General features: G+C 40.5%; 1 protein-coding gene across 2 annotated transcripts in view; it reads right to left on the bottom strand.

The window, feature by feature from the left end:
• Window positions 1-100: 100 nt before the first annotated feature.
• Window positions 101-11,613, bottom strand: part of pvalb7 (parvalbumin 7) — a 44,188-nt gene continuing 32,675 nt past the window's right edge. The window contains exons 1-5 of one of the 2 annotated variants that reach the window (XM_015943559.3): window positions 5,773-5,924; window positions 1,313-1,381; window positions 1,048-1,177; window positions 862-971; window positions 101-736 (exon numbers count right to left, since the gene is read on the bottom strand). In XM_015943559.3, coding sequence (XP_015799045.1) covers window positions 711-736; window positions 862-971; window positions 1,048-1,177; window positions 1,313-1,373 — 327 coding nt within the window. In that variant the 5' untranslated portion in view covers window positions 1,374-1,381; window positions 5,773-5,924 and the 3' untranslated portion in view covers window positions 101-710. Of the gene's footprint in view, window positions 737-861; window positions 972-1,047; window positions 1,178-1,312; window positions 1,382-5,772; window positions 5,925-11,613 lie in introns of those variants that run through there. The other variant, XM_015943558.3, reaches the window with a different exon arrangement.

Here is an 11,613-nt window from a genome sequence, read left to right as displayed (position 1 = left end):
CCCTAGTTGGGATGATGCCCCCGCGACCCGGACCCGGATAAGCGGAGGAAGACGACGATGATTCAGGTGTTTTGTGATCTCAGTGAAAAACAAAGACACAATAGTTCAAAAGTTTTCTTTATTATCGTTTCTTACTCATGTCTTCTCTCTTCACGGCTCTCCTTAGAAATTATTTTTACTACATCACATGATCAGAGGCAGGGAGTGAGGAGGAGGAGGAGGAGGAGGAGGAGGAAGGTCAAGAGGTGAGAAGAAGAAGATGAGTGTTAGAGAGAGGAGGAAAAGAGAGGAACGAAAGTGAACTGATGTGCCAACATCCAAAGATAAATGTGGTAAAGACATGATGCACAACTGTACAAACCATAAAACAGATGAGAGAAACAGAAACACCGTTCAAAGCTCTAGTACATCTCTTATTAGACCACGATCTATCCTCATTAGTCATTAGCAATAATCCTGAAATCCATACGTCATGTGTGGGTAAATATAAATAAAAAATGGAAAAACTATAAGTGAAACTGATGTCTTTTATTCCTGTATGATTCTCCTCGTCCCTGTTGGCCCGTTTTAGGTAGTGTGTCGTGTGGAACAGGCCCGGTCGGTCTCCGATCATCGGGTCCAGAAGGAAAACGGAAGAGCTTGAAGGTGGCAGTTGCAAAATGTGAACGTGGGGTTGAAGAGGAGGAAGAACAAGGGGTTCACCCCCGCTCTTACTCGTGCACCAAGGCTTCAAATTCTGCAAATGAAGAGAAAAGTTAAAATGAAAGTGAGCACAAAGTCTAAACTGCAGGTGCTTCATTATCTTTGGTCCTGAACACGGCAGCTGTCTCGTCGGACAGTGACGTCTCTCCTGTCTCTCACCATCAATGCCGATCTTGCCATCACCGTCCTTGTCTGCGGCTTGGAGGAATGCTTTTGTCTCCGTATCAGTCAGATCCCTGCCATCTTTAGAAAACCCCTTCAGTACAAACCTATGGAGTCGTGCATAATTCTAGCATTACATGCATTTATTTTACTGTCAATGTTTTTGCTTTTGCATGATCTTACTTGAGTTCCTCCTCCTCTATAAAGCCACTACCATCCACATCCAGAACCTGGAAGACCTTCTTGACATTGTCAGCTGACATGGCCTTCATTCCCACCATTTCAAAGAACTTCTTCGGTTCAAAGGTTGCAGCTACAAGAGTTAAAATGGACATTAGAGGACACTTTTACAGTAATGCTACAGGTACAGAACAAGAAAAGGTTTTCTTGCTTTGTGTCCTGCTGAGAAAGGCAAACCGAGCTGCAGAGAACAAAGAAAGAAACAGACCTGCAAAGGCATCAAGAGCTTTCTTGATCTCCTCAGCCTTCAACAGATCTGTCATTACCATTCTGCCAGCTGCAGAGAGGGACAGAAAGGATTTCAAATGTGCAATGTCAGACGAGAGAAACAAGCAAACTAAATCTTTGAGTCGACGACATCAAATGTGAACTGAAACATGCAAAAAGGATGATAATACATGCTCATCATATTTGCCACATTATGTTGTGTTTTATGTACATCATAAGTGGATCAATACTTTTCACTGTGCCCTTTAGAAAGGGGAACATGTTGAGAATTAATAAATCCAGCTAAGTTTGTAAAAAAAAAAAAAAAGTATTTGTTTATTGCAATAGCATTCAGTGGCCACTAGGTGTCACAACCGAACTGAAGAACCTCCTTTTTATTTTGAAGGAGTTTCTTTATTCATTTTTGATTAAGTTGTTATTTTATTCAAATAAAAACAGAATATCCATGTGAGATCAAGCACATTTGTGCCGGTATATGCAGCGTGCATGCTCACACACACTTATAGATGATATCTGACACTTGCAGGACCCTAACGACCCCATGTGGGATCATCTAAATAGTCCCTCTAAAAGTTGCATTGTCTTGAGTCCAACTGAAGAACTTACCCTCCATGACCAAAGGACAGAGAGACAGAATAAGAACAGATTTTTTCTTCTCAGCTTTCTTGACACCTATCATGTCTCTGACTTCTGGCACCCAACGCCAATTAGAGCTTTGGGAGATCTCTAGAGGTGGGCTTTTTTCAGCTATTAGTTAGTTTGATGGAAATAGAAAGCCATCAGATCAAGACCTCTCAGTTCACCAGGTTTTGTTTTGTGAGTGTCACCCTGAGTGAACGTTTGACTGACACTTTTTGCATCTTCTCTGTGTTTAAAAGGGAGTTTCTTCAAACAGATACTTGGACAGCAGTACAAGCAGTTACTGCTTTACCCATGACAAAAAAAAAAAAAAAAAAAAAAAAACAATGTGAAGAAAAGTAAAAAAAAAAAAACACTAAAATGATCAGAATCATCAGTTGAAAACTTGTCTGGAACAAAAATACTCTTTTCTTCAGGCAAAAAGTAGAAGACCGTTAAAGTATTTTAGTAATATTCGTATTTAAAGAAAGAAAGAAAACTATCTTTTATAAAGCCCCTTTCAACTTAAAAATCACAAGTTATTTCACACAAAAAACATTTCAGTATAAAAAGATTTTTTAAACGATTAAAATATGTTTAAACTGAGAGAAAAAATATACAAACTGTGATAAAAAAAATAATGTAAGGAAAAGGAAAGAGAAAACGAATAGGAAAGAGGGAAATCTGTGGATCGCGAGGAAAGGCGTAATAAGAGCAGAATAAGGAAAGGGTGGTGACGAAGGTCACGCCAGCTTGAACAGGTGAGTTTTCAGCTGCTTTTTAAAGGAGACCACTGAGTCCACTGATCTCAGGCTCAGGGGGAGAGAGCTCCAGAGTCTGGGGGCCACAGCAGCAAATGATCTGTCACCTTTGGTCTTTAGCCTGGTGCGCTGCACAACCAGTAGGCTTTGATCACGGGACCTCAGGGACCTGCTGGGGGTGTAGGGACTGAGAAGATCACCAATGTATGATGGTGCTTGTCCATGTAAGGCCCTATAGACCAGAACCAGCATCCTGAAACAAACCCTGAAGTTAGCTGGAGTGGTCACAGTTTGTTACTGAAGTCACAAACTCACGTTAAAACTCAACCATGTTCAGAATAAAAGAAACAGATAAGACTTTATTAATTCCACTGTGAGGCCATTTTTGCAATGAAAGCACAATGAAAGATGAAAAAGATTGTGTTCTGCTATGAACACAATAACTGGATTAGAGCAGAAAATACAAAAAGTGAAATTAGAACCTATGGATGTCTACGTCACCTTCGTGTGTTTGACTAAAATATGGCAACTAGAGTTTAGAGGTGCCACTAGACAACTGAAAATTTACATTAAACCAGAAATAGAAAACAACACGTTTTAAACGTTGTCTCATCTTCCCCGTTGAGGGTTTTAGATAACCGATGTAACGGGAAGGCCTGAGTGTAAATCATCACTGCGCTTTTACTTCTACCTTCACTGCAGACGGATGACTCTGCAGTTTGTCACACATGTGAAGAAGAAGAGCTCTGCAATGGATTAGTGACTTTATGTTTCAGCACCATATTTATCAAATGACAGACTTTCACTGGGGATTGAAAGCCATTTCCGGCCTGTACGGGTTCTATAAATAACCTGTAGACGGGGAACTTGTGTTTTTCTTTATAGTAAAGTGATCCGAGCTTTATAACCACTTTTCTAATTTGGATCATGGTGGAGATTGGAAATTATTTTAAGAATAGAAGAGCCACACACACACAAAGTACACTCTAAGAAAGAAAATGTTGAATTTGCTCAACCAATTTATGTCAACTGGTTTCACTAAACCTAGTTCCTTCAAAGTAAAGAGTAAAATACTTTTACTTAAAGAGCAAGTCACCCCAAATCAACTTTATTTTGCTGATAAACTATATAAATAAGTCTCTAATCGTGCTGTAGACACGTGTACTCAACAATTTGGCACTTTAGTGCATCTTAGTTAACATAAAAATGTTCTTCCTTAAACTGTCAGTGTTGCGCCCTCTTCAGGTAAAAGCTGCACAGCATTTGAATTTAAATCTGCCATTGCTATTGGCTAAGAGGTACCCTATGATGTCAGCTGATACCATAAGATGTCACAGTGCCGTTATGAGCCTGTGTGTGTATTTGTTAGCCGCTCCACCAGGCAACAGCATTTGTTCCATATTTCAAACAGGAAGTAGGAGTGGAGTAAGGCTCTGGTCGGGGGTGACTTGCTCTTAAACAGAACATATAACAGTACACAGTTAAGCAACTTGGCCTAGTGGAACCAGTTGAATTAGTTAAAGTTGTTATAGCAAATCAACGGAACAAGCTAGGTTTTGAACGCAAACACAATCACAGAACACTCCCTTCCTCTCGGGTGTCTTCCCTGAGACGCTTCTGAACTGGAAACCCGCGATGCCGGAGGAAACAGGAAAGTGCTAAACACCAGTTGCTATTTTCTAGCTCCATATGTTTTTTGTTACCTATGACTTCAAATGGTGTTTTTCTTTTTGGGACTTGGGTAGTTAGTCCTAAAGTTGAAGTGGTAGCAGCCAGATGTTTCACCTTCTGATATTACTTAGCAGAGAACCTTTCACATTTATTTATTTTATTTAACCTATATTTATGCTGATGAGTCGATTGAGAGCTCATCGACGATCTGGTCAAGAGGCAGCAGCAACAGACAGTTAGCTTTACTTCAAAGAAAAGCAGGTAAGATAAAAAAATACAAGATAAAGATAAGATAAAACTGTTAGACATAAAGACAAAGGACTGTTCTCATATATAATATGTTAAGATTAAATTTATGGTGCTCTGGTTCTAAAACACGAGTGCGGTGCTTCGGCGAGACCAACAACCAAAAACATGTTATTGGTGAAGGTTTGTAGACAAATGTGACATCACCACAACACAATGTTTCATTTTTTTATCTCCACATAGCTATTCTATGTTAGAACATTGTTAACAGGCATGAAAGATTGTTTTAAGCTACTTTGTTTTCTAAATTAGTCATTGCAGCTTTAAGTAAATTCAATATTTATTTTTTACAGTGTTTAGCTGACACAAGAACTGGGGTAATAAAGGCACGGCTACTGTTGTATGACTGTGTATCAACACCTGTTATTGTTGACACTTGAGACGTTGTTAGAGTCATTTGGCTGACACCTCCTGCTACTGTTACCCTTATGAGTCTGAGTGCTGCAGAGTACACTGTAAGAAAGAAAATATGAATTTACTTAACCAAGTCATGTCAACTGGTTCCACTCAACTTAGTTGCTTACATGTATACAGTGATATACATGTATTTTTAACATAACAACGTATATTACTCTTTACATTTAAGCAACCGTGCAGCTAGATGACATGAGCTGGTTAGATACATTCAACATTTCCTTTCTTTGAGCGTAGAAACCGATAACGGAGGCAAACGATTATAAAGAGGAGATACGATGCAGTTTTAGACGGCACATCAGATATAAAAAGATCTGTATTATCAGAAGCAGATTTGGTCTTTATTTTACTAAGAAGTAAAAAAAAATAGCAGTTTTCTATTTAAAAATATATTAGTTTCTTTTTAATTTGTAATCTTTTTTGTTATTATTTCTAACTGCACATTCATCCAGACATTCACAGAAGAGCTCCACCGCTGTAAAGCATCCCATCACTGGCTTTGCCTTCATCATTCCTCCGACTAGGAGTGTCGTCTAATTCAGCTGCAGAGGATCAGCTCGTCCTGATTAATCACAATGACCGTTATTGTTCATTTGTCCTCTAATCACACCAGTCTCTATATTTCTGTTTGTGTACAACTCTCTGCTATGCCAGCTGATGTTTGTCTTACCTGTGAGGATGAGTGGATAACTGTGGAGGAAAGGAGATGGAGGGAGAGTGGAGAAGACAGAAGGTCTGGAGACTGAAGTAAGATGAGCAAGTTAAGGCGGGTAAGAGGACACAATAAGTCTTTTATAGCTGTAACCAAACCCATCACTTGTCTCATGGACACCCCCCCCCCCCCCCTGCACCGACCTCTTCCCCGTCTCTATTTTGAGAAGAAGGTTTTGTCAAGACATGACGCAAACACAGCTGCCCTAATAATAATAATAATAATAATAATAATAATCATCATCATATTGCTTTATCTGACTTCCTCTGGAGCTTTTCACCAATGGGGGGGGGGGGGGGGGGGTCATTCTTTCCTCTGAAACATATCTGTCCCTTTCTCTTTCCAAGTGTCCACCTTCAGAGAGGGACCTAACCTCAACAAAACAAAATAAATCCCTTCATTGTGTAACAAGTGGGTCAATTTGAGCAATACAGGAGTGTTTCTTACACGGTTTTGCAATTAGCAGTTTGAAAACGAGTCAGAAAAACACGAGACACCACATTAATTCTGTCTTAACTTTGATCCTTTGAAATTAGTCGCCTTTAGGCTTTCCTTTCACATTTTTACTTCATTTTGTTTTAAACCCTTCCTTTACCTGCTGTTAGGAAGTGTTAGGTGACGTTCTGTATAAATCAGTAAAAATATCTGTTGAACCACCGGTTGGTTCCTAATGAAACTCCTTAGAGGTACTCAATAGATGCACATCTATTTTAGAGTTCTTGTGATTTTGTATAGTAAGTAAGTACTTTTTATTTATATAGCACTTATCACAGACATAGAATCACAAAGTGCTTCACATAGATCAAAACAAAATAAAACATAAAGCCATAAAATCATAATGCTCTCAAAACAGAATTAGAATAACATCAGAAAAAATAAAGTCATACAACAATAAAATTTCATAAACAGATGAAAGATACAAAAATTTGAGTTAAAAATAAGAAAATAAAATGTTTAGGTAAAAGCAGCTTTAAATAAAAGGGTCTTTAGCTGTTTTTTAAAGGCTGTCAACAGGCTGCATTTTGTCCAGGCTGTCAACACTACGTAATAATAAAGGAAGATCATTCCAGAGTCGGGGTGCAACAGTCTGGATGGAGCGATCACCTCGACTTTCATATCTGGTTTTTGGAACTTCTTGAAGGTTCTGGTGGGTGGACCTGAGGGATCAGGTTGGAGCATAAGGCTTTAACAGTTCAGTAATATAGGGAGGAGCTTGATCATGTAGAGTATTGAAAGTTAGTCAGGATTATAAAATGATGTATGAGAATGCATATGAAGTTATTTTTAAGATTTGACCAACACCCAAGATAATTTTAGTTTAAAACTTTGGAAAAAAAGGAAGCAGGCAACATGAAGTTGGAAGTTAGATTTTGAAATTTTATTTGAGAATCTAAGTTTAAAGTTTAACCCTTAGTCTGAGGTCATCTTTTGTTACATTTTTGCCTTTTTATGGCAAAGATTAAAGGGGACATATTATGCAAAATTCAACTTTTGCATCTTTTTGTGCTGCCATGTGTGTCTACTCCTCTAATAAACACTCTAAACCTGAACATAATCCATCCATTTGGTGTCAGTGTTGGTTTTAGGAATTATGTGGCTAAACCAAACCATTTCAAAAAGTCCCCGTTTGTGATGTCACAAATTGGGAAAGTATAGAACCACTTCTTATGTGAAAGAGAGAGCAGAGGCTCTACTCAGAGCCCCTCCCACATCAGAGCTTCCCAGCGTGGCAAGGTGGAGAAACGAGGGCCCGGGTGGGATTCAATCCCCAGACTCCCAGGTGAGACTCATGCTCATTAACCAGTCAGCTAAAGGGGCATCCCCATGGACAGGTAGCCAGGGCACATGATCAATCGGGATACAGTGACAGGATGCTCACCCTGTCACACCAATCCAATCCAATCCAGTCCAATCCAATTTTATTTATATAACACATTTAAAAACAGCATGTCAGCTGACCAAAGCACTGCACAGAGTTAAACCTAAAAAGCCATTCAAATTCACATACATACACATTAAACACAGATAAAAACTGTCATAAAATAGAAACACCTAAAATCAATACAAAAGTTTAAAACAGCCAATAAAAACAGAAGTCAGTAGAAACAGAAGGGGGTTTAGCAGCTCTGACAGGTATAAGGGGACTAGATCATTCAGGGCTTTGTAAGTAAAAGTTAAAACTTTGTGTTGAATTTGAAATTGCACAGGAATCCAGTGTAGATCCTCCAGAATGGGAGTGATGTGGCAGTGTTTATTTGCAATGGAAAGAAATCTGGCTGCAGCATTCTGGACTTTCTGCAGACGATTTAGGACAGATACATTTACACCAATTAGAACTAAGTTGGAAAAGTCGAGTCTGGAAGTGATAAATGCATGAATCACTGATTCTAAATGTGGCCTCTTGAGAATGGGCTTTAGTCGGGCAAGGCGACAAAGCTGGAAGAAGCAGGATCGAACAGTGGCATTAACATGTGCACTCATTGATAAGTCAACATCCAGTTTAACCCCAAGGCTGGTCACACATGAATTAAGGTTTAGGGGGAGAGATCAAAGGCAGCAGAAGTATGCAGATTATGTTTTGGTTTGAAAAGAATGGCCTCAGTCTTATTGTCATTGAACTTCAGAAAATTGGAAGCTAGCCAGGTTTTAATTTCTGAGAGACATTCCGAGTGCTGAGTAATGGAACTTGATTGATTTAAAGCCATATAAATTTGACAGTCATCGGCGTATATGTGATAAGGTGAGCCCCGTTTAGCAATGATGTTTCCCAGTGGAAGAATATATATAGAAAAGAGGAGTGGACCTAGAATAGAGCCCTGGGGAACTCCTCAGGGGAGCGGGACAAAAGGAGAAGAGCAATTGCCTATGTGGATGCTGAAGCTCCTGTCAGACAGATAGGAGTGAAACCAACTTAGCGCAGTCCCTGTCACTCCAACAAAAGATTCCAGCCTAGTTAGCAGAATGTTATGGTCAACTGTATTGAATGCCGCTGATCGGTCTAGCAGTAGTAACAGAACAAAGGAACCAGCATCAGTTTCTGTCAGAATGTCATTTAACACACGAATATGTGCAGACTCGGTGCTATGATTTGGCCTAAAAGCAGACTGAAAATGGTCGAGTAGTGAATGTTCCAGTAAATGATGTGAGAGTTGAGCATGTACCACTTTTTCAATAACCTTTGATAAAAAAGGAAGTTTGGAGATTGGACGCAAACTTGCATAATCATTTTGATCCAGGCCAGGTTTTTTCAATAGCGGTTGGCAGAGGGAGAAAGGAGTTGTATAAAGTCAGCAAACCCCCACCACGACCAGAAGGTCTGGGCTCGTTTAAGACTAGGCATTCAGGAGGACAAAGTTCTGATAGAGGGGTCGACTCACCAGGCTGGACCCAGGTTTCAGTCATAAAGAACAGGTTTATTGACTGGTTGATGAAATAGTCTTTCAGAAAAGTCATTTTATTCCCAATCCATCGGACATTCATGAGAGCAATCCTGAGGAGTGAAGCGGCCGTCTTGGAGCCAGGTTTGGAGTGCACGCCAGAGCCGATGGATCACCTTAGGATAGCTAAGGTTAGCCAAGTTAGCCAGTGACAGAGTTGAGGATCCAGTTGCAGAGGAATGATAGATATCAAAGATGAGGACCTTGGTGACGGTCTTCGCTTCGCTCGGCATCCCCCCTGCCTGCCGCGTTGGTGGCGCCTCTTTCGGAACGATACTGGACGCGGGGCGGTGAGCAGAAATGCTGGGACCGTAGCAAACAGCGAGCCAAAAGATCTCCCAAACTCACGACTGTGGAACTGAAGTGATCCGAGGGTCTGCCGGAGATCGACGAGGGTAAGTCGGTCATATGAGATAACAGTACTGGATTCGGTAATCCAGCAGTTTGTAAACACAATAATAATGGGCTCGACACACGGGAGGCGACATCGCCTCTCCTCCATTAATTTTCAATGAGACATGCGCGACAAAGCGATAATCGCGGGTCTCTCTCCTACTAAGCGAAACGCGAAAAACGTGCGTGTGAAAGTTTGCACTTGTGCACGTGTCGTGCACGGACGACCCAGCGACGCGATCCCAGAAAGTTGAAACATTTTCAACTTTTCATCGCTGTCGCTCGGGCAAGGACCAATCAACGGAGGTTTCATTCACTGACCAATGAGCGGACAGGATGCTCCGCACATCTCCGAGCAAACATGAAGGAGAAGTTGATTATTATTATGTTTTATATAGTAAAATCAGAAGTAAGATTTCACATAACTCTAGCAGCACCTTGTGAAACATCATATCTACCACTTTATTAACTCTGAACCGCTTAAATAACCTTAATTCCCTCCAACCTGACACAGCCAAGCAAAACAACGCAAGTTTGGATTTCGCCATGGAACAGAACGCGTAGACGGCTTTACCGCTGGCCGCTACCGCAGATTTTCCTCCCGTGTGACAGGTAATAAAAGCGACAGCGACAAATTTCGCTGATCGCGGTCGTTTGTCGCCTCCCGTGTGTCGAGCCCATAAGAAGCAAAAACAGGAGTGGCAGACGAGCAGCCATTACAGCAGGCGCCATCACACCTCTTCCTCCAGCATAAAGCAGGCTGAGCGGCGGAGGGGTGGGCATGTCCAGCTCCAGCTTGTTTTCTTAAAGTGACAGAGCCCTGAAACGGCTCATTCTGGAAGGTACTGAAAGTGGCAATAGTAAAACAGCTGAAAACGCTTCATGTGAGAGGGATTTTATGCAAAGAAATTCATGAAACCTTTTTGGTCAACCAGAGAACTGGTAAAACTAGCTGCGAAGGCAAATTTGATCAACTTTAAAAATTAATCATTTGCAGATTCTTTAACTGGACAGAAAAATCAGCCCATTCAGAAACACGATCGCTCGCTGTTGCCTTTTGTTGTGATACAGTTAAATTATTATCAGTAACTGTGTTCAGCAGCACGCAATGTAGCTTTGCATTTTCAGAATGACTTAACATTGATACGTATTTCTTTAGTTACTAAATGCGTTTTCAAAATATGCTGATTTTGGGCAATCAGTTTATTTGGATGAGAATTTTTTTATATAGAAACAGAACAATACCACTCGCTTCTTACAGATATCACACAATGTACGGTGCAAACTATTTCTAGTGAAATAAAAAAAATTATTTCTGTTGTTTAGTTCTACAGATATTAAAAAGTAAATCACCCCTCCATGTCCCACCGTGTCCCACACTGACCTTTTGTTCTGTCAGTGTCTTGAGATGCCCCTTAGTTTCTACTCGATCGAATTACTCCTCCTCAGCACATTTCAGCATTGCAAGAACATGTGAATGGGAGGGGTGAGCTGGTGAGGACGCCCTGCTGGAAGGATTTGTTGTGGGGGCAGATTCAAGCAATGTCCAAAGATATCTACAGATGGGTCCTTTTTTATTGGGTGGAACAGTAAATCAGCCAAATTGAAACACATTTAGAGACTCTTAAGACATCTAAGATAATGAAGTAATGAGTCTGACCCTGAAAATAGAACGAATGAAGAGTTTGTTAGAGATTTCGATATGAATAAGAGAAAGTAATTCTAAACCCAATAGTGAAGATAAACTCGAGTGGAGCAATAATAACATACAGTAAGGACAGAAGATGCACAGTGGGCTGAACAGATCGGACTGGAAATAGAGAGAAAGTGAGAGGGACAGTGGCAGACAGAGGAGAGTGAGAGGAATTAAATGTGTTTTAATGACCAATGTGCTATTCAGCAACAGGTGCTGCATTAGGTCATGGCAGCAGGAGTCCTGGGCCTTAGCTGTGGGTATGCAGCTGTGAAT

This window comes from Nothobranchius furzeri, chromosome 6 (genome assembly GCF_043380555.1).
Source record: "Nothobranchius furzeri strain GRZ-AD chromosome 6, NfurGRZ-RIMD1, whole genome shotgun sequence".
Classification (NCBI taxonomy): Eukaryota; Metazoa; Chordata; class Actinopteri; order Cyprinodontiformes; family Nothobranchiidae; genus Nothobranchius; species Nothobranchius furzeri.
Note: the sequence above shows the minus strand (reverse complement) of the source record. Positions and strands in the feature narration are given on the sequence as shown.